General features: G+C 35.8%; 2 protein-coding genes across 2 annotated transcripts; both read right to left on the bottom strand.

The window, feature by feature from the left end:
- Positions 1 to 7,301: 7,301 nt before the first annotated feature.
- Positions 7,302 to 8,210, bottom strand: LOC141911548 (uncharacterized). Its single transcript, XM_074802537.1, has one exon. The coding sequence runs from the start codon at positions 8,208 to 8,210 to the stop codon at positions 7,302 to 7,304; it is 909 nt and encodes a 302-aa protein (XP_074658638.1).
- Positions 8,211 to 8,511: 301 nt separating this feature from the next.
- Positions 8,512 to 9,186, bottom strand: LOC141911546 (uncharacterized). Its single transcript, XM_074802536.1, has one exon. It carries the CDS (start codon positions 9,184 to 9,186, stop codon positions 8,512 to 8,514), a length of 675 nt encoding a protein of 224 aa, XP_074658637.1.
- Between the last annotated feature and the right edge of the window lie 14,964 nt (positions 9,187 to 24,150).

Genomic DNA, 24,150 nt, shown 5'->3' with positions numbered 1-24,150 from the left:
ATGATTTTCAATTAATGAGATACAATGGAGCAATTCCATATAGTTTTTTATAAATCGCATAATGATTTCAACATAACTGAATTATTAAAAGAACAATTTTGTGATGAATTAAAAAATGAATATGTTAAAAATGAAGTATATATTAGAACATTGAATATTTGGAATCATTTTGGAATGAAAAATCATGGACAATTAGTAGATTTATATCTAAAATCAGATGTATCATTATTAGCTAATATATATGAAAGGTTTAGAGACGTTAATCTAAAATATTTTAATGTTGATCCATGTCATTGTTATTCATCACCAGGTTTAACTTGGGACTGTGGTTTGAAATTTACAGGTATAAAATGGATTTGTTAACAAATATAGATCAATTATTATTATGTGAAAAATCTATAAGAGGAGGTGTTTCAGGTGTATTAGGTGATAGATATTTCAATGTAAATGATATCCCTGGATATGTTATTATATATAGATGCAAATAATTTATATGGTTGGGTAATGATGGAGCCTCAGCCTTATGGAGTATTTCAAATAACTGAAGTTTTTACAAATTGAGAAATTTGATTGGAAGAAAAGAATTCTAGATATTGCAGATGATTCAGATACTGGTTACTTTTTTGTTGTAGATTTAGAATATCCTGAAGATAAAAAATTTAAATCTAGAAATCTAGCATACTGCCCCGAACATAAAACTTTAACGCATGAAGAATTATCAAATTATCAAAAAAGAATTAAACTTGAAAATCATATTCATACAGAAAAGTTGATGGTAACTCAGGAAGATAAATATAATTATGTAGTGCATTATCGGATGTTAAAATTCTATTTGAATCAAGGAATGATCCTAAAAAAGTACATAGATATATTTCATTCAGTCAATCTAAATGGTTAGAAAAATATATAGATTTTAACACCAAACAGAGAACTAAAGCTAAAACAGATTTCGAAAAAGATTTCTTCAAGTTAATGAATTCTATGGAAAAACTTGTGAGAATATCAGAAATAGAAATGATATTGAGTTAGTTAGCAATGGTAAAAGAATTAGACATTTACAAACATATCCTAAATTTATCGGTTACAGAATATTTGATGAAAATTTAGCTGCAGTTAAAATGAAGAGAACTTCTATGAAATTAAATAAACCAATTTATGTTGGTGCTTCAGTTTTAGAAATATCAAAATTACTTATGTATGAATTTTACTATAACGTATTACAACCTCATTTTGGAGAAAAGCATATAGAAATCTAATATTTTGATACCGACAGTTACATATTAAAGATAAAAACTAATAATATAACAGATGATTTAAAAACATTAAAACATCATTTCGACTTGAGTAATTATCCTAAAGATCATGAACAATGTTTAACAATGATAATAAAACGGTGCCCGGTAAATTCAAAGATGAGTTAGGAGGTGTAGAAATGATAGAGTTCATTGGAATTCGATCTAAAATGTATAGTTATAGAACTAAGGAACATGAAGCTAAAAAGTTAAAAGGAATTACCAAAAGCGTAGTAGAAAAGAATATTCATTTCAAAGATTACATCAATTGTATATTCAATGAAGAAGTTAGAAAACATAAGATGAAATGTTTAAGATCAGAAGACGAAATGTTTATTGAAGAGATAGAGAGGATAAATTTGATTCCTTTCGATGATAAAAGATATACTTTAGATGATGGAATTCATACAGTCGCGTATGGTTGCAATTTAGATGAATACTTAAAATTTAAAAGAGAAGAAACAAAAGAGAATGAGATTATGAAAAGGATTATTACATGTTAATCAAATTTTAATAAAAAATACGTTATTAAAATGGAGAGTAAACAAGCACAAAGTGAGAACAACAAATCATTTCTAGATAGAATAAAAGATATCACAAATGCTAAATCTGTAGATTATAAATTTAAGAAGTTAAATGAACTAACAATTCATAAAAAATATTTAATTACTAATATTGATACAGTTACTAACAAATATGGAGATAAATTAGTTATCCACTTAGAATATGAAGGATTAAAAGGAAATAAATATAAATTCAGAACATATTTACCGGATAGATTTCATAGATTATCAAGTGAAGATTTAGAAGAATTATGTTCTGGAGATTTCTATTTCATATATAAAGGTAAGAATGAAAAAGGGCACCATGAAATAGATTTCGAATAAAATATGTAAAATAAATGGTAGAATTAAAAGAATACAGAATATTTGTTGATTCAAGAAGACTGATAAATTATAAATCACATAATTTACTAGTACAATTAGATAGGGAATTTAAGAATTGTGTAGATTGTGTGAATTGTAAATTGTGTCGAAGCAACTAAAGATACAACTTGTAATTCTAGTGTATTAAATATTTTACCATTGAAGAATGTTAAAGAATTTGGAATGCAAATACATTATAATTTAACAGAATGTGATTTCAAAACATGCATTACAAAATTTAATAATTTTAAATTAGAAATTAGAAATCATAATGGATATTTAATTGATTTGAATAACTTTCCTGTAATTTATGAATTAGTTATAAGATGTAAAGAGTAATTTTTCACTATATAAATATGAATATAACAGGAGGACCGAGTATATGTTTTGGGTTTGATTTTAAACGTGGTAAAGAAATGAGAATTAAACTAAATGATGTAATTACTGATATTAAAAGTAAATCATTTAAAATGCATTAATGATTATAAGAAGAAATTTCAAGAAAATTATAATATAGAAAAAGTAATTGATTTAATGAAAACGCCTTTAGAATATTATGAATTGAATGAAGATGGAATAATCGATGATATTAAAAACATATTATCTAAAATATATGATAATCATAAAAGTAGTAATGAAATAAATGTTGAAATAATTATAACTAAGTTAACTAAATTTTTGAAGATAGGTATTATTTTGGTAAATAAATGAGTGATAATAAGTGGATAATAACTGGATTATATAATGGTGCCTTACTTTCAGTTGGAACTGTTAGTTATTCAATGGTATTAAAAAAAGTATTTAGAATGGGAAGTGTTAATGTTGATAGATTTGATAACAATGATATTTTAAAATTAACGTTAGCAGTTACTTTATCTAATTTAACTATTGATTATATAAAAAAACAGAAATATATTCCTCCTATATAAATGCGTAATTTTTTTACTTAATAAATGGAATCTGCAATTATAACTATTATAGGATCGGCAATTGTTAACGCTTTGGCATTTACTGGTGGTGGATATTTGTTTAAGCATATTGATAAAAATAGTTCATTAGGAGAACAAAGAATACATAACTTAGCATTAGAGAAATATAATAAAGCTGCAGAAGAATATGGATGAAAGAGGCAAAACTATATGGATTACATCAATAAAGAATTATATAATCAGATAATTGCACATAGAGATTTTCAATCAGTCGATGAAGCTATGAGTTTATATAACGCAGTAACAAATAAAGAAAAATTACATGTATATAAACCTAAATTATCAGATTATTATACACCAAGTAGTGAACAGAAGAAATATGAAATAATTTGGATTTTAGGTGGAACAGTTATTGTTATATTTGTAGCATATAGATTTACTAATTAGTAATTTCTTTTCTAAATAAATGGTTGATAAAATGATAATATTGATATTATTCCTCATGATATAAATAAAACTAAATTAAAATTATATTTGGAAATACAAATATTAGAATTTGAAAGTGACTTAAAGATAAAAAAGAAAAAATATTTAAAAAGTAAAATTATATATTATTTTATTATTTGTAGTTCAGTTACAATTAGTTCCGTAATAACATTTCTAGCAATATTCAGTCAATTAACACCTTTAGCTATATCAATTGGCGTGCTAGGATTATCATCAAGTGTATTAACCGGAATAAGTTCAAAATTAAATATAAAAAGTTATAAAGAAAAAATAAAATCTAATTTAAAAGAAACCAATAAACTAAAAAATACATTAGATTATATAATGAGTTTAAATGGTAATATAACAGTTGAAGAACAAGATAAATTATTAAAAGTATTAATAAATTATTAATTTTTTTATCATATAAATGGTAGATAGTTTTCCAAAAGCTTTTCAATATAATAAATCAATTAATATAATATTCCAGCAATAGATTTTAATAAAAATATCACATATAGAAATTTTGTTTTGAATTCATTAATTAATTTAGATATTTATTTTGCTGAAACTGATAATTTTAATGCAAAGATGAAAAATATATTTCATGTATATTTAATTAATTTTAGAAAATCGAAAGATGAAAAACAATGTTTATTAAAATCTAATATGAAGTAATGGCAGAACCAATTAAATTTTGCTGATTTTTGTGCAACAACAGGATGTGGAATTAGTTGGAATGATCATTTGAATAATTTAAAATATAAATTGATTCAAAGTTTATTTAGATTTCATACTTATTTTCAAATAAGATTGATATTAAATGAATAAGAGACCCCTTTATTAAATGAATAAGAGACCCATTCTGATTTTAGAACAAAACTTGGAACAATAAGATCACCTCCTTGCCCTAAAAAGATTGCAGAATATTGTGCACTTCCCATACCATCTGATACTTTTTTTAATATCTATAATAATAAATTAGGTTATGGTAAAATAGAAACTAAGGATTTAGAAACATTAAATTTCAATAAATTACCGAAATTCTATGATAATTTAAAACAAGAAAATAATAATGGTTGGGTTTATTTTATTTTCGAAAATAGTGAAGGATTTACTAAAGCTGGTATACAAATAATAAATCAATCCGAAAATTAGAACTTATTTGATATGTATTCTAGGTGCGCAAGTTGAAACAAGATCCCCAATAATTAGAAATTTAAATACATCATTTGATACACAAAAACAATTTAAAGTGAAGATTTCATTCATAATGATGAAAATAGATCAATTCCAGAAAACATTATAAGATATCAAAATTATTTAGATAAATCACATGTAAGATTAAATTATTGTATAGGACCTAATTTATTAATTATTTCTGATGATTTAATATTAAAGATGGGAAATATAATTGGTTATAATAATCTAATTAAAACTGCAACAATATATAATAAGTTTGGATTAAATGATATAAATAAAAAGATTATTACTGCTCCAAAATTAATGGAAGGTGAAAAAATTAAAAAACATATTCAATCAACTGAAACTAAAAAAAAAGAATATCAAATTAATCAATGATTCTAAAATAAAATATTACAATTCATCAGAAAATATGAAAACTGATATTATTCAACATGATATAATTAAAACTTATAATGATAATAAATCTCATGAAAATACTAAATTAGCTATATCTTGTACAGGAATTGTAATTGGAGGAATATTATATTTTAAATTTTAATTTTTATATGATATAAATGGATGTAGAAGGTGGAGAAGCTTATGAAGTGGGAGAAATGGGAAATAATAATGAAGGATTTATACCTGATGAACCACAACCTGATATTAATGAAACTAAAATTGATAGTGATGGTCGATCAGCATATAATTCTAATTTAGCAGATAGTGGTTCTAAAGCCCCTTCAACAGACGAGTTTGATAGAAGAACTAAATCGAGAATAAATCCCGAAAATGAAAATCCAGATTTAATAAAACAAAATTTAGAATATAATGAATAAATTTATAATTTCAAACCTATATTTGAAAGATCTGGATATAATATCAATGATAGAGGTGCTAGGTATTTAGTTAGAGAATTAAAATCTTTAGATGATGAATATTACTATCATTTGAAACATGATTATCATATTGATATCTCTTATAAAAATCAAATAAAATATTAGCAGAATCAACTTTGAGTAATTTAGAACCATCTAGAATAAAAAGAATAAGTAATAGTTATGAAATAGAAAATGTTACACAAGAAGAAATAAATCAAAATAAAAGAGTATTTAAACAAAGAATTAATGAATAATTTGAAATAATCAATAATAATTTCGAAACAGAAACAACTTCTGAACAGAATATAACTTCCAAAACTGGTAAACTTAAATCAAATAAAGTTAAAATTGAAAAACTTTTACCAAATGGGTTACTTGATGCAACAGATCAACAATTAGACGATTTAAACATATTTTCTGATAAAGCAATTAGAGAAATTATTAGTATTAGAAATGAAGCTGATAAATTTGCGCATGATAAAAGTATAAGAGATTTTAAAATTAGAACTTTAGAAAAAGATAGAACTGATAAAATTAAAGAAATAGAACAATTAAAATTAGATATAGATAATAAAGGTATTGAAGAAATTAAATTAAAAAAAAGAAATGCATATTTAGAAAAAGAAAAAGATGATTTAGAATAAAACATAGAATTACAGAAAGAAGAAATTAAATTATTATAAAATCATATGATTATAATATTAATAGATTAAAAGTTATTTTTAAAGATTTAATAATAAAACCAGATTCTAAAAAATCATTGAAAGATAGAATAAGATTATTATTTAAACTAGAAGGTATAACAATTCTTTCAATTTTAACAGCTGTAACTATGGTATTCACAACAATAGGTTTAGCAATATCAAATTCATTAAAATCTACACCAAAACCTAATAAACCGGATAAACCACCGAATAATAATAATTCTATACAAGATAAAGGATGGTTTAAAGAAATTAGCAAAATATCTATGGGAACTTTTTAAAAAATCTGCTGCAGCTTTACCCGGAATTACTGCATCTGTTAGAGACATTTATTGAATATTCCTCGGTTGTAACTTCTGATCTTATTGTGTTTATTTAATCCAATTGTTGAACTCTAATTCATAGCATTTGGCTAAAACCTACCATACAGTCCTCTCTAAATTGATCGGTTACCTAGTATATTATATTGTTAAAAACCCTAAACCGGCACTATTTTGATAAAAGCTATTTTAATACTTCATGATTTTTGCCTGTATATAAACCTGTGTAGAATTTGTACTGGGCAGTCAAATAAAGATCTCTCTCCAGCTGGACATCTAGTTTTCTGTCGTCGTCGTCGTTGTCAGTTTCACTGGTGGTCGCGTATTCCACATTTTTGGTCCCTCGAGCCAGATAGATGTCGACAAACGAAATAGAAGCCCAGCTGAAGAAACTCCGTCGAACCCGTGGTGCAAGAAAGGGCGTTCTGACTCGCCAGTGTCAAAAAGCCGATGATTTGATCGAGATAAGCGCTAGACCCGAGGAGCTGAAGTGCGTCCTGTTGGAGATTGACGCTACAGTGAATCAGATCGATGTTTTGAATGATGAACTGGTTGCAGTCTTGACGCTTGAAGAAGACGTCCTAGATGCTGATGGGTATAACAACTGGTGCCAAATACTGCAGTGGATCAAAGAGTGTGGCAATACAACTCAACAGACTACGCTTTGTCGGGACTCCACGCCTACCGCAACTAGCCGGAGTTGAGTACGTCAAGTAATCTCCCACTGCAAACCATCGTACAGCCAAAGTCTCCATATTTGCATTGTCTTTGTCAACTATCTTCAAGCAATCCTCAATATCTCCAAGAGGTAAGCCATCTAAAACAGCCATAACATTACTACACCATCGTCTTACATCAAATCCTGCAGCAGATAATACAGATGATAACTCGCTTCTTAGAGTGGTCGCATCCACAACATTCTCCACTGATGTAATTAAATCGTCCATATAGGTTTGCTTGTGAATAACTTCAGACACTCTTGGGTTTTCTTCACTGCAGTTTACATGATGTCTCAAAACAAACTGTGCCAGAAATGGCGAAGCCTTGTCCCCAAACATCAATCTAGTTGCTTCATAAGTTTCAACTGGCGAGTGTGTATCATCACGCCATAACAATCGATGGTACCTTCGATCATCTTCAAACATTTGGACCTGAGAAAACATCTCCTTAATATCCCCTACCAATGCCACCGGTTTTGTTCGGAACATAATCAATATTTCTACTATGTTATTCTGTAGATTAGGGCCATTCATCATAACATCATTCAAACTCATATTTCCAGTTTTGGCAGCAGAATCATGTACAATGCGAACTTTTGTTGTTGTCTTATCTTCACGAACGACTGGAAAGTGTGGTCGAAACCAGCTACTATTTTTCTCTAAGTCAACATCTGACACTTTCTGCAAATAACCTTTCTCTACGTTCGCCATAAACACATCTCTGTATCGTCGAGCAATCTCCTCGTCTTTGAAAAACCGTTTTTCCAGCATCATCAGGCGTTTACTAGCATCTTCAAAATTATTCGGTAAATACCTCTTCTCCTCTTTCCAGGGAATTTGGACTTCATATCTATCTCCGACTTTTTTAATGGAGGTTTCCGCAATCTAGATCCTGATCCCAGATCTTTCTCAAGCAATCATCAGTTCTTATATCGAAGGACCTAACTTCAGTTCTATACGCATGAGTTGTCGTAAAACTCTGGTTTTCACTAAATCCATTTGAAACTTTTCCAATCACTGTCCAGCCCAGTGGGGTTTTCCGGGCCACTGGACCCCCTACATCACCACGACGTTATTCAATGGCCGCCATCAATTCCGGTTGATCTGCACCTATCAACATGTCTACTTCAGTAGACGGTAGTTTTGGAAACTCAATATCCTTCAAATGTCCCCAATCAGCCTCGTGTCGCCTCCAATCAATTGGTTTGATACCCTTACACATAGAGTCCATCACCCATGGTTGAAGCAGTACATCAACCTTCCCATCCAAACTTTTCAGTTTCACACTGACTTTTCGACTTTTCAATTCACTCGCACCAGCCAGAGTATTCATTGTTATATGGCGTTCTGACTCCCGTTCCAACTCCATAGCAATTGCTACATCATCAGATATATAGCATGAGTCAGATCCGTCATCCAGGAAGGCGTTGATGATTATTTCTTGATCTCGAGCGCCAACCAATCTAACCGGCACTATTCTCAAAGCTACTCGCCCCGGAGGACATCTACCTCTTTGATGTGTTGCATGAGGGTTCACCTCCTGAGGGTTCAGCTCTTCATTTGCATTATGTTTAGATTCCTTAGGGTGATGAAGGTGTGTATGGCGTCGCTTATTATCCTGACAACCTTCAATTCTGCATCCAGAGAATCTGGTTTCTCTACACTGACAACTTCTATGTCCTTTATTTAGACATTTAAAACACATACTATACATTTTTGCACGTTCCCATCGATCACCTACAGCCATTTTCGTCCAGTTATCACATTCCGTCAACTTGTGGTTCTTTCCGCATATGTAACAACCTTGTTTTCTCATAAGACCAGTACTGAAAGACCGTCTTTTTTTCTCTGGGAATTCTAGTACTAGACCCTTTTGTTTCTTCAGCTTCAAGTAAATATGCTACCTCTTCTGCCAGCCAATTCGAAAATTCCTGGAGGTCATCCGATTTTCCAGAACTCTTAACATGACGATGAAAGTCTACCAACATTTTTTCTGGTACTTTCTTTTGAACTTGAATATATAAGGCACTGTCAGTTTCGAACTCTCCTCCACTCCCTTTCAAGGATAATTTGGTGACCATGTCACATAGTCTATCTGAAAATATTTCCAATGCCTTATTATTCCCTTCTGTAATTGAGCTTGTTTCCATTAATCTATCTAAGTGCTGTCTAATGAGACGTTTTTCACCACCGAATTTCAGCTCCAATTTCTTCAAGGCTGCTTCATATTCTGTTTTTGTGTAACCAAGGTTACCAATGATTTTCAATGCTTTCCCCTTTAAACAGTTTTTTAACATCATCATCTTCGTTTTTGAGGGTAGCTTTGTGTTCCCTACAAAAACATCAAATTGGTTTCGCCAGTCATGGTAGTATTCCTTTTGACGATCGAATGTTGATAATTCTGGTTTTTTCAAACCCTGAAAAACATTACGTTGTGGTTTATCATCTTCTGATTCCGTTGAAGTATCGGAATGACGTTTCTCGTCGCTTTCTTCATCTGAGGTCGATTCTACTTGTCGATGTGGTCTTCTTGTCTTGTCCTGGCTCTTGTCAATACCTGCCGGCCTTTTTTCTCGCTGTTCTAAAATCTGTTTAAGGTTGAATATAAAGAGGGACAATTCTTCTAAATATTCATCAGATTCTAACACAAATTTGTTGTACTCCACTTCATCGATCTCCAGAATAATTTCAGATGTCTCAGTATCTAATTCTGAGATTGCTTTAAATGCATCAGCTAATTCCCCTAATGCCCATCTGCATTTTTGTAATTCCTTCTCATCTAATTTCTTCTGATCTAACAATTTTTCATCAATTTTGGACTTCACTCTTGTGATTTTTGCTTTGAGTGGTGTCCTTTTTCGTTTTCTAAGTTCAAAATCTCTTCTCTGTTCAGCATTCATGGTCAATTACGAAATTTTGTATCTTTCTGGTCGGTATATTCCAATCTCGATCGTCTTCTTTCGGTAATTAGCAATCCATCAAATTTTCATCAGCACCCTGCTTTATTTTTCTCGAAACTGACTTTTTAAGATTAATACTACAAGCACACAATTTTTCGACAGTATTAATTCGTATTCAAGTCAATTCTGCATCAATAGTTAGATTTTTATCAATTTTTCGTTTCATCAGAAATTAACACGACGTCGACTCACGTGTTTTCGCTTAAACATCAAATTTTGGTCATCTGTAGTCATCCAAACATCAAATCTTTACATCATCCGCCTCCGAGGGACCATATGTTTCATCTCATCAATCGCAGGAATATAATATTAGAGAGAAATATCCAGTAGAACTTCAAAAACGGAGCCAACTATTAGAGTACGGTTTCAGAATATATTCTCCATAACTGTCTACACTAAAACACGGACCGCCAACGACGGAACAACAAGTATATAACACACTCCTATCCGTATGCTGGACTCACACTTGACATTCGGAGTAAGCGTTCGCTGTGGAGGAAAGGAGATCGTTCGCTGTGTCGCTTGAAGATTTTATCGAGTTTTACGCGACCTTAACTGACCTTTACTGTCTCAAACAAACACAGTATAATTGTTGCGTTTAATAACGGACTCATTGGATTGAACTTCAAAACAAAATTTACGATATTTAGGAGGGTTGTTATTCAATAGGCCTACGACCATTATGTCCGGATGTTAGGCCTACGCATATACATAGGCCTACATAGGCTAGTAGCCTCTACTAGGTTAAAGCTAAGTTCACTGTGAAGGAGAATCAGATTTATCAAAATGCATGTTAATTAGTGATTAACTGGTTCTGATTTGCAACGATCAATCACAATTATCAATTTTATTGGAAAAAATGAAGAGTTTTTTTTGAAAATATCGTCCGAGCAGACAGCTTTATAAGCCAGACTTTTCATTTAAGTTCTTCATCATAAATGGAACAGGTATTTCATTAATTGCTAATGACTTAAGCCGGGCGTAGGTCGGCTTTGCGACGGCTTGTGACTCACTGCGACGCCATTCACTGCGACCGACCGACGATTGTGTCGCAACGACTCATCGACCTACGCTCCCTTGCGACGGGTTGCGACTGTCAGCAACGCCAGTCACAAGAAGTCACACGTGTTCTACTTTCTGCGACGCGACACGGCTGTCACAACCGACCTACGCGGTCTTGCGACTGGCAGAAACTAGTCGCACACAGTCGCTGACAATCGTATCGCAACCGACTTGCAGCGAAACTTGCGATGCAACGCGAGGATCGCATCGTGTCGCAAGGCCTACCTACGTCCGGCTTTAAGTTACTGCGGAGCCCCAGAAATATCTTTTTTCGTTCATAACACCTTTCGCTTGAAAATCCTTTCGTCGGAACGAAATTTATTTTGTTCGAATGATTAATATTCTGTTCGATTGAACCAATTTGAAAAAATCGTTAGAACAAAGTTGAACTTTTTTTTGTCCAAACGAAAGGTTTTCCGTACGAACAATCATTCGATCGAACAGAATCGTTTTAATTTGAACAGAATTTTCTTGTCAAAAACATTAAGTTTTTCGTTCGAACAAGTATATTGTAAAAAGTTTTTTCTTCGAACCAAAAGTATTAAGTATTTCGTTCAATCGAACAGAATTGTTTTCATTCAAACATTCGTTCCAAAAAAGTTGTTTTCGCTCAACCAAATTTCTTTGCCGGGATAAAAGGTTCTTCATTTCAACAAAAACATAGCTTTTTATTCGAACACATTTTTGTCAGAATGAAGAAAAGTTTTGGTTCAAACAAAAAGTGTATTGTTCGATCAAACAGAATTGTTTTCATTTGAACAAGATTTTCTTGTCGGAACATTAAGTTTTTTGGTCGAACGGCGTGTTAAGGTCGTTTTGGAAATTTACTCGGTCTGGTATATTTTGGATTAGCCTACTGTGTACGTCAGGACATTAAACAGAAGACGACTTAGGATACTACTTTGCGTGACTCCACTAGTTAGACCGACTTATTCCAAGATTCCGTTGATTTCGGCTACAAGTTTTCGTTCAGAGATAACTGCTGAGCCATTTGGGCGACCTATCATTGATACTGTTTCCTAATAGCCTGTTTAGTAATGGCTGATGTTGTGTCTTATCAAATGCTTTGTCGAAATCCACCGTTGAACAGGATTCTAAGACAGCAGAAAACCCGTTATCGCTGCTTTGCAGCTATATTTAGGGTTTTCTGACTTTCGTCGAAAATCCTCTTGTAATTCTGTTTATTATTATTATTGTTTACATATTTTCCACTTTTTTCAGCACATAAAATTCATCTATCAGATTCGACAACTAACAGCTTCTAATCGAAATGTAGAATAATAATATAACCCTCATTCTCTCCGCGTTGATTCTATCTATGCACTCTCCATCCTATTTTAAACTTAAAATTACTTACTGTAAGATAACACCGGATGAAAGTAGCAATGGCCACTCGCCGTGTCGCGTACTCCCACTAACGGTAAAAGACGCGTTCTGTCCTGTGGCAGGGTGGATAAGGTGTTCGAATCACAACTGAGAGGTTGAGGGTTCGAATCCCAGTGAAACCATGCATTATCGCAGTACAGCGCCGGCGCGCAACAATTGTTTTATTAATGAAACAACATGGTGGATGGTTGAAATCATTTTCGGCTTAAATTTATCGCGAGTTTTAGGACTTTAATGAATTTCACGAAACCATGATTTCTAAAATGAGTCAATTGATTAATTCTATTCGTAAATCAATTTACGTTGGCTACATTTCCTGAAGATTTCGGGCTCAAATCAACGTGATATGGACAGAAATTGTCGGAATTTTCACACGGAATTTTACTTCTGCGTTCAGTTGACGACTCGGATCGATAACAACGACAGCGGAGTTTATGTATTTTAAGGTGAGAATCCGTGAACCAGGGAATGTATTAAATGATTTCTTTAATAATATGAGTGTGGTAGCAAATGAGTGGGCCTACTCGGTGAAGCAATGATCATTGTTAGCTACTTACTTAATGCCTAGCTTTTTTGGGGAATGCGCCTAGAATAGATTTAGGCCCTAAATATAATGGGTAGAGCCAGTCAGTGGAATTCCTTAATAGCAGCTAGTTATGGCCTGGTTTACACTGAATGTGCATGACAATTTATTTTGATTACTTTCTTTCCAGCTATTATTCGTGGAATGAACTGGTCACTACGATCTTCAATTCCTTTGCGGATTCTTGAAGGAATACAGTGCGCAAATGTATGTTTCAAATTAGGCTTTTTCGACATTGACAGCCAAAGACGTAACTTAACACTCTAACTGAAGCGCAACTGTCTCAGATGCTGTAAGTACTTGACGTTTTGCGTAATTGTTTTTTTGTAATGCAATATTTGGATTAGTAATCAGTCGTGCTAACGTACATGCAGAATTGGATTCATTGTAATTATAAGATGATAATTCATGGGCGTCACGAGTCCTGCGACATATAATATAATGGGTAGAGCCAGTCAGTGGAATTCCTTAATAGCAGCTAGTTATGGCCTGGTTTACACTGAATGTGCATGACAATTTATTTTGATTACTTTCTTTCCAGCTATTATTCGTGGAATGAACTGGTCACTACGATCTTCAATTCCTTTGCGGATTCTTGAAGGAATACAGTGCGCAAATGTATGTTTCAAATTAGGCTTTTTCGACATTGACAGCCAAAGACGTAACTTAACTCTCTAACTGAAGCGCAACTGTCTCAGATGCTGTAAGTACTTGACGTTTTGCGTAATTGTTTTTTTGTAATGCAATATTTGGATTAGTAATCAGTCGTGCTAACGTACATGCAGAATTGGATTCATTGTAATTATGGGATGATAATTCATGGGCGTCACGAGTCCTGCGACATACCCTTGATATGAAGCTTTTTAATGTTAATCATTGACCTATTTTTGGAGTAAACTGAATAGCCCTTAAAATACCAATGCCACGTGGCTTGGTGTCTATGCTCTACGAGACTGTAGTAATAGATTTTCACAACAAACTCATGATTTCAAATAGTCTCCTAAGATATCTATATATTATTTCGCTCCTTACCTAAGTAATTCTTACATTTGATTGCTTAATTACAGATGGAAAGAGGTCAGATGGCATGAAAATCAACTCTGGCTGACTAATTGGCGCGAGTAACCAAAATGCTTCAATCATCAGGGGTAGACAAATTAGCCGAAGATGAATGAAAACTTCACCTTCATGATCATCAGTTGATTTTGCTGTAATTATTTGCCTGGATATATCCTTCATTTCAAAATCTGTCTTCAGTAGATTAATTTCAATAAAATATTTTGAAGATTGAATTTGAATTGATCTTAAAACCAGAGAAAGCATTCAGAAATTTAGAAAATCCTTGACTCATAATCAAATTCTGTGAAGTCAGTTAAGGTCTTTTTTTCGAATCAAGCCGAGGGCTCAGGTGACTAAAACTCAATTCCTCATTGTCTTATAATGCCGAGTACGACAGAGTTTACACACTGAAACACGTTGGGCTGTGTAAGTGTAATTTGGATAAGTCCACAATATAACGACCGCCCTACCCCGCTGCATCTGAGACGTCAACAAGTTAGACTGTATTGCTTCGATGACAAACTAACTCTTACGCAAGATGACCATCCAATTCAAATGTAAATTAAGAAAGAAAACAACAAAAATTAGTTGCGTTGATCAACAAAAATAAATCAATAGTTTATTACAATACTTCAATTTCAAAATAAGGATAGGAAAAAAGTGAACAATAAGTGTGTTTGCCATGCGTCTTTAAATATTTCCCAAGAATATACCTTTTTCTGGCCACCACCTGCCTCGACGTCAGACTTTTTCGAGATTTTCGCTAAAAATACGAAACAAGACAAAATTGATGGATGGTAATCATACATGCTACAATTCACTTTTACTGCGAACATTGGAATGAGCTAAAGCAATTTGCCAGGAGGAAAAATTGAGTCAAATGATGTTTCAAAATCTGGACGGGAAAAGTTTTACTGAATTGTATGGCTAATGGCAAATACATGTTTATATTGATAAGGTAAATATCTGTATAAAAGGTTGTATAGCAACTTGAATTGAAGGATTAATGCAATAGGTCTCTTATTCTAAAAGACGAGTGAGCCATACTTACTAGATTGGTCATTTAGAACTATCATCCATTTTTAGTTTTGAATCAAAGACCAACCTATGAAATAGAGTACATATTTTTCTGATGACAACCTGGAATAAATTAAAATAAATCTGAGGAATTCACCAAATTTCTGTATCGAACCCCTAATAATAACCTATAGATTGATACTTACATAAGACAAATTGACGAAGAAACTTCATTTGACAGTATACAAACTCGCGGACAAACTCCCAAAATGAATCATGTCCTATTCACCGAGAATCAAAAAAAAAATACAACTAAAAAATTCACAATACAGATTTCGGTTTCGAATCCTTCAAATAGCTGTTTACTTACATGAAACGAATTATCAAACTACTTCTGCCGACAGCATACCAATTCGCTGACAAACCCCCAAAATGAAACGTGTCATGATAAACATCTGGAATTAAACGTAATAAAGCTACAAAATTTACAAAATGTCTGTTTCGAATCCCTCAAATAGCTTTACACTTACAAATGATGGATTATCAAACAACTATGAACTCCCACAACGCCACATGTCTTTGATAATCTACAGTGAAAAACTGGAATTAAATGAAATAAATCTTAAAAAATTCCGATTTGAACCCGACATAGGCCCTCTCTCTACTTGTAGGCCTAAGATCTTGAAATAGGATAAATAATGTTACGATGAAAGAGGCATATTGGTTCGGAAAAAATTGAATTCAATATGGCTCTTGGCCCGGCAAAGTTTGCTTTTGAAATATCCTTTTGATTAGGCCTAGTTACACATTTTAAAAGCAAATGACATTTTGCATCAAATTAAAAGCGGCTTTGTTGAGGAAAAGATTCGTTTGAGTCGTAAAATTTATAGCCTAGAACCAATTTCTTCGTCAAAGCGTGATGCACAATTTTGACTGTGTCTTTTTTCCACGTGGTTGTAGGTGACAGAAAATTTGAATAGGCCTAAATAATAGAATAATCTTTCTAAGGTTTTATGATTAAGATGCAGCATTAACTTAGATTAATGCTTATCTTTTACAATTAGGCTTATGTTTCGAACGCCCGCAGTTGGTCGAACAGGGGTTAGACATTGATGGTAGGTAGAGGGGCTGTGTGTGTGTGTGCTTAAACAGAGATAAAAATGCACGGGAACGAGTTTGTCGAGTGGAGCTTATTATTCCATCAAGGATAGTGTACTATGGTCATGTTATATATAAAAATGTTCCTTATTAGTTCCGCTGCATTGCATCGCTAAAAACAAATTGAGATAGGTTTCCCTGTATTTTTTTACATATTACATCACTTACAACGATAAACGTCCGTCGCCGAATGAAAAATTCCGAATGACAAAATCTTCCGCATTGAGAGCGCCACCGCACCAATTCAAATTCAATTATATGGATCGGAAACCCTCCAGCGATGCACTCTGTGATCTTTAGAACCTGTCTCTGCTGACTGGGAATAAGATATTTCTTAGCGCGAAGGGGGCGGGGCGCAGCGTCACCAGGTCCCGCTGCGCGGGGAAGCTAGATTTTCAAAGAAATGAGTGCACGCGTACGGCCGTGACCACTTGTTAGTGACGTCATCAAGAAGGAGGGCTCCGAGAATCGCCACATCACAGGTTACTGTGAATAAATGGGATTCGACCATTCAAAAGTTCAAAATGTACTTTCTTGTTTTGTAAAACAAGTTTATTCATGTCGTTATATAAAGCATTTTGTTTGAAACATTCTTTAATAATGTTTGTTGAGTTTAAAGCCAATTGTCGTTGTGTAATTCCATACTGGAAAACAACCTCAAGTACGGGGTAACGAAGTCGAAAACACTCAAAATATTGTCAGTGACAAGGAGCACACTTAAATGTTGTTAATGAAACTGGAAAGAGAATCAACTCCAATATTTCATATTGAAATTGTACTGTAGTTGAACCCAAAGCAATGAATTAATGAAGAAATTAAATCAATTCTTAGTCAAAACTTGGAAAATTTAAAATTAATGCTCGAGTTAAGGGGTGGGAAGAAAGAAGATGAAACTGTAACTCTGTAACTGTAAGTTTTGATTCATTTCTGAAATTTGGGCTTGATATATTAGAAGCCCAAATTTCAGAAATGAATCAAACCTCATAATTCTATATTATAAGATCAAATGAAATTTAATATTTTAATTTTTGCGAGAAAAAAAACTTGAAAAATTTCTTATAAATCAGGTCTCGGTACCACTGTCTGCTAAAAAGATTATTCTTTCGGTTTAGATAAAGTGTCATTTTTTAATGGTTTAAAACTCTTTGTGAAACCCGTTACCAATGACATTTCTATGGTGGAAACTGAGAGGGGTTTTTGCAATATTGAAGAATTTTGACCTGGTAGTTAATTTAGAAATTAGCTCCATTTGGAAATAAAAGGAAGATGAGAAGATTACCAACGCATTTCTTAATTACCTTCAAAAAGAAAAAAAATCGAATACGCGTTTGAAACGCACAAATCGGAAAATTATTTTCTGCTAGAAAAAACTCGAATTAGCAGGAAATGCGAATGTCAGTACGAAAATTGATTTCTCTTGCGAAAAATTTCTTTCTAATCCGCCGGGAATACGGTTCAAAATAAGCAGTGCACGCGGCCAGCGGTTGCGAATTCCTTATTTGGTGAAGAAGGGGCGGAGACTAATGTTTTTGCCGACCGCGATGTTGCTGCTGCTCGAGAGCGAGACTACGCCGTGCCGATCCGCCGCCGCGCTGGCCGAGAAATTTTACGACTCTAACGCGACTCTCACCGCAGTTTTTAGGGTCGTTACTTTTGATTAAAAAAGTGTATTTCAGTGCTGCCGCTGGGAATGACAGCTGCGCGCGAGAGAGCGTAATTCTCCGGGATTCGAACCTGCGCGCCGAACCGCGTGGCACCGGGCCGCGGCCGGCGCGTCGTTTGTTTATTATGAATTCGCTCCCGTTGCTAAGGGGATTTCAGCTATTTTCGAACTCGATCGATCAACGCGGTTCATTGTTAAACTATTCATCGACCCAATCTTGTTCGAAATTTCATGAAATAAATAAACTCTGAAATAACCCTATCCATAAATTGCCTGATTTTAGTTAATGGGCTGCCGGATTTTAGCGTGACGTAATTCTACTTCCGATTTCCCCATGAACTTCAAACCGGACGTCAACTGACGTCATTTTTTCTGACTTTGTCAGCTAGTCAGAATCGGTTAAGAAGACACTTCGTAGTATCCACATATACGCGTTTACCAAAGGGACGTCCTCCGGGCGCCTTCGGCGCCCGGCGTCCGTCTATTACATATTCAGATGTACGTTGATAATTGAGTTCAATCGTCCCTTCAAATAATTATATGAACATTATTTCGGAAAATGCAGGTGGCGCACAATCATAATACATACAACTCATCAAGCTGACGACTGCGCTGAATACTTCAGGAAATGTGGGAAAGTTATAGCCATAAAAGAAGTACCGGAAGGAGTTTTTCTGGTATTCAAACATGCGGGGTCTTCGAACATGGCCCTTAAAGCCCATGGTAAAAGTGTGAATGTCGCAGACGTTTTAATTACCTTTCGTGTGTTGCCTTTGGATCCGTCACAAGAAGAGTTCTTGGTAGATATGGTGGGCACAGCTTAGGATAATTCGATGGTCGACCTGATGGTAAAGAGTTTCAGTGCCATGAAACCGGGGGCGCAAAGTAGAGTTTCCGCAGCACTCGTAAAGTGAAAGCTGAATTAAATTATGGTGAACAAGAATCGCCCTCACCAAAGTCACCAGTAAAAGCAGCTGAAGGGATAACCGCAGTGGCTCTTCAGAATACCAGGATTGGCATCTTCTCTGGGGTGGAAGCTAAGGGAGAAATCTCCTATATCCAATGGAAGCAGGAAGTGAGAGGGTTAATAAAGGACACCACACTCAGCGAGTTGACGTGCCTCCGTGCGATCCGTTCATCTTTAAGAGGAGCAGCTTTATGAGTGTTGACTAACTTATACCAGGACGAAGATGAGTTGACACCTATGAGAATTCTAGACAAGATGGAGCTGATGTACGGGGAAGTTTTAGACCCTGAGGAGATTTTCGTGAAGTTTCACCAGTGCATACAACTAGAGGACGAAAACATTGCTATATATGCTAGTAGTCGTGAGGAGATTGCTGCAAAAATAAAAGCTACTGGGGGAGGCTCCGTGCCGGTGACTGACGATATGCTAAAATACAGTTCTGGAGAGGCCTGTCAATTATAGAAGGGAAAGCGGCCACCCGCCTGTACAAAGAAAAGGAGTACAACTTCAGGAAACTAGTAACCATGGCCCGGAAAGTTGAAAGCGAATCACCCATGGCCATGAGGCAGAGTAGATCACCTCGGAATAAAAGGAAAACTTTCGTAAACGAGACCAAGGTAAACGAAACAACCAAATCGGAAGAGATGCAAATGATCCTTAACAAACTTCGGAAGATGGAAGGAGAAATGAACAAAATGAGACTGGAACTAGAGCAACGGACCTGGAGACCATCGAGGTGGAGGAATGGTGGTCCACAGAACCGACCTCCCACGGTTCCGGTGGAAGAAAGAACATGTTACAGGTGTGGAGTAAAAGGACACATGAAAGCTCAGTGTCCGGAAAACGCAGAGGAACCTGGTCAGGGAGGCGGGGCCAGGCGGAAAATGGAGACAGCCTCCAGAAACCCAAGACGCAACTAGTAGGTCCACGCCGCGAAAAGCTCGTGTACATACAGAACCAACCATGCATGTCACTCCAAGATAGTGGTTCCCCCGTATCTACTGTTTCTAAGAGATATCTGCAATAACACCATCATAGTGTTGAGATTCATCCAGTTGAAGACTTAGCCCTGCCGGTGGAATTGAGCACAGTAGCTGGTGATGAGATACTCAATACTCCCTTATGAAGGTATAGCGGAGCTCGATTACCGTGATGGTGTGGATGATTTAGCCATAATAGCGTTCGTCGTAGAACCAACCGAGTATCATGAAAAGGTTCCACTACTCATTGGGACTTATGTCTTGGACTATTTAAAAGTTCCAGGGGTTCATCGGAGACAGGAAAGTCTGAACTTGGTGAAAACTACGTCTGCGGTAATTATACCTGCAGGCGCGGAATCTACTATCCGTGGGCTAGTTAGAAATATGGAAGGATTGGTGATGACGGACAAAGCCCGCCTAGATGGACTTAGTGTTATGCCCACATTATCCAAAGTCTCTAAAGTTCAGTGTAGTCGTGTGGGAATACAAGTGCGAAATTTTACAGACAGGGACGTCACCATTCCGGCTAAGTCGATCATTTGCCAAGCATCGTCGGTCGAAGAAGTGCCGATTGAAGCGGAATCAAATAACAAGGGAGATGACCGAAGACAGGTATTAACTGATGAGGAATTTCTGGAGAGTGTCAAGTTAGCTAGTGCCAAAGGTGATGAGGAGCGGGAGCTCTTAAAAGATATAATTATTTTCGCTAAGGGGGGCCAAGCAGCTGCTGAGCGATTACACGAAGTACTGAAAAGACTATGGAAAGCTGGCCTGAATGTCAAGGCTTCAAAATGTTCCTTCATGCAGCCCGACGTGATTTTCCCTGGACATAAAGTGTCAGAAAAGGGCATTGAAACGGATCCTGCCAAGACAGAGACCATTAGGAATTGGGAACCTCCAGATACGATCGAGGGTCTGAGAAAATTTCTCGGATTCAGTGGATTCTACAGAAGATATGTTAGAGATTTTGCTAATGTGGCAAAACCGTTCACCGAACAGCTGAAAGGTCTTCCTAAACGGAACGTCAAAGGAAAAGACGTAATGGTCCAGTGGGGTGAATTGGAAATGAAGGCTTTTGAGACATTGAAAAACAATCTTGTAAATCCTCCAATCCTCGGATTTGCCGACTACGATAAACCATTCTTACTCCGATGCAACGCAAGCGGATCCGGATTAGGAGCAATTCTCTACCAGGAACAAGAAGCAAAACGAAGGGTGATAGGCTACGCCAGCAGAAGTTTAAAAAACGCGGAAGTCAACTACCCGGTCCACAAATTAGAGTTCCTGGCCCTTAAATGGGCGGTAACAGAGGTCTTCCATGAATACCTGTACGGACAGTCATGCACCTTTGAAACGGATAATAACCCCCTCACTCATGTGCTAAAAGTAGCAAAATTAGACGCCGCCAGCCACCGTTGGCTCCAATCGCTGTCCGTTTACAAACTGGACATTGTGTACACTCCTGGAATAAAACATGACAGACGCAGACATTCTAAGTCGTAAGGTAAATCAAGATGTAATACAGGCAGTATGTGCATCGGCTTCTACTTCTAGACCTGTATGCTGTGCTGCACAGACTGAGAGTCTCCAAGTCGTTCAATTACCGGCGGAGGACATCATTGAGCTACAGGAGCGTGACGAAACTATTTGCAAGTTGAAAGAATGCGTCATGAAGAACAAGAAGTTCTGTCTTGCGAATCGCTGGGAACAGCGCTATGTCAAATACCTGTCTTCCTTGGAAGTGCAGGATGGAATACTGACTCGGAAGAAAAATGTTGAAGGCGGTCCCGTTCACCAAGTGTTGATACCTTACCATAAAATAGAACTCATACTCCACTGGGCCCATGACAGACTCGGCCACATTGGTAGAGACAAGACGCGGACTGTCGTTAACTCACGATTTCTGTGGCCAGGTATGTTTTCCGACGTGGAGCAGTATTGTAATACGTGTCGTAGATGTGTAGTGAACTGAGCTACTGCAGATCGAGCACCATTGGAATCCATTCTCACGGGTGAACCCTTGGAACTTCTCTGTATGGATTTCCTTAAACTTGAACCATCCGCAGGATTCGAGAACTTACTCGTCTTAACGGACCACTTCTCCAAGTTCTCAGTCGTAATTCCAACGAAAAATCTGCTGGCAACAACAACTGCGAGATCGATTTATAGTCAGTTTATTGTCCGGTACGGTATACCGAAGAAACTGCACAGCAACCAGGGGAGAAACTTTGAAAGTCTGGTGTTGAAGGAGTTATTCTACCATGCTGGGTATGGAAAAAAAGCAGATCGTCTCCGTATCATCTGGAGGGAAATGGATGTGTCGAGAAGATGAACCAGACCCTTCGGAGCAGACTTTTGCTACTCGCTGAAGATCAAAAAGGGAAATGGTGTAAACATCTAAATACGGTCGTCTGGCAATACAATAATACACCTCACCGTACTACAGGATATTCACCATATAGATTGCTGTTTGGGCGTGAGCCTACGTTACAACTCGATAGGATATTCCAATTAGACAAATTGAGGTGCAGGACTAAATTTGGAGAAAATCTGCAAGAGGAAATCCAACAAGCTCATGAGATAGCCCGTCGACACATGGTATCTGCGGCTGATAGATCCGGCTTATACTATGATCACCAAATAAAAGGCGGTGCAATCAACATTGGGACAGAGTATTAGTACGTAACACGGGACCAAAGGCTCAAGGAAAGTTGTCCAACAAGTGGGGGAATGAGGAATTTGTAGTTGTAGCTCGACCGGATGAGGACTTTCCAGTTTATGTCATCGAGGGGAGAAATTCAAAGAAGAAGCGTACGCTTCACTGAAATATGCTGCATTTACTAGCCTTCCCTTTGAGGGATTGTGAGGAGATGACAAGAGATCATAAGAGACCAAGACAGGTGAAGTTACCGGAGTCACCTCCACAACGAGACACCAAGGATCTTGTTGATGAACCGACTATCGATGTTTCAGATGAAGAAAGTGTTTCCGACGTCATCCTACAGATCCCCAGAGAGTCAACGATAGATCAAGGAAGTGAAGTAGTATTAGTAAACCAGGATGCAGGAACCACAGTAGAACACCCAGGAAGTGAATCTACAAGTTCTACGGGTACGTCGAATGAAGGACCCTCAATTAATACTCTGGATAATACACCGGTTCCAGAATCTCCGGCATACCCGATAGCTGAGTTGCCGCCGACATCCAGTGACGAAAGACCATTTAGTTCAGAGGTTTCCGGAGAGGTTATTGACGAACCCGTGGAGATGGAAGTTGAAACAGAGCATCACAGTGATGAACCAGCGCCCAGGCGATCGGGCCGTACAAGGAGAATGCCGATGCGTTTCGAGGATTACCAGGTGACTCATATCGGCATATTCTGAAATCCGTATGTCGCTGTTAAAAACGTTTGTTCGAAGCTGTATGATATATTGTGTATATATATTTTAGAAAAAATCGCAAAATTTTTAGGAAAAAAGGGATGATATTAGTTGATTCTAGGGTATTTTTCACCCTCAGTCCAGTAGTTTTGTGTATGCTTAGAGCGTATATAATTGTCGCCTGTCAATTTGTATGTTGGCTTGCTTTATGTGTGCAGGAACGTTATGTAATATATTTACCATACGGACAGATATCGGGGACGATATTTTCGTGTCCCGGGGAAAGTGTGATAGGGTGGCTCCACTGGATGTTAACACTGTATTGTGGCGCCCTCTTCTTTTGTAATTTTTGTGAACACGCTTCCGTTTTGGAAAGAAACCGGAATGGAAAGGTAGTTTTTCGTAAAATAAAGCGATATCATCATATACTTTATTCGGTATTCATTGTTTAATTTGGGTGCTGTTACTCGTCAATTGAGGACACCCATAATCCACC

The sequence above is a fragment of the Tubulanus polymorphus genome, chromosome 10 (assembly GCF_964204645.1).
Source record: "Tubulanus polymorphus chromosome 10, tnTubPoly1.2, whole genome shotgun sequence".
Taxonomy (NCBI): Eukaryota; Metazoa; Nemertea; class Palaeonemertea; order Tubulaniformes; family Tubulanidae; genus Tubulanus; species Tubulanus polymorphus.
This window is presented reverse-complemented; position numbering and strand designations above follow the sequence as displayed.

Excerpts from the sequence above, each read along its gene's own strand:
- LOC141911548 (XM_074802537.1), bottom strand. The coding sequence starts at position 8,210 with ATGCTGGAAAAACGGTTTTTCAAAGACGAGGAGATTGCTCGACGATAC.
- LOC141911546 (XM_074802536.1), bottom strand. The coding sequence starts at position 9,186 with ATGGCTGTAGGTGATCGATGGGAACGTGCAAAAATGTATAGTATGTGT.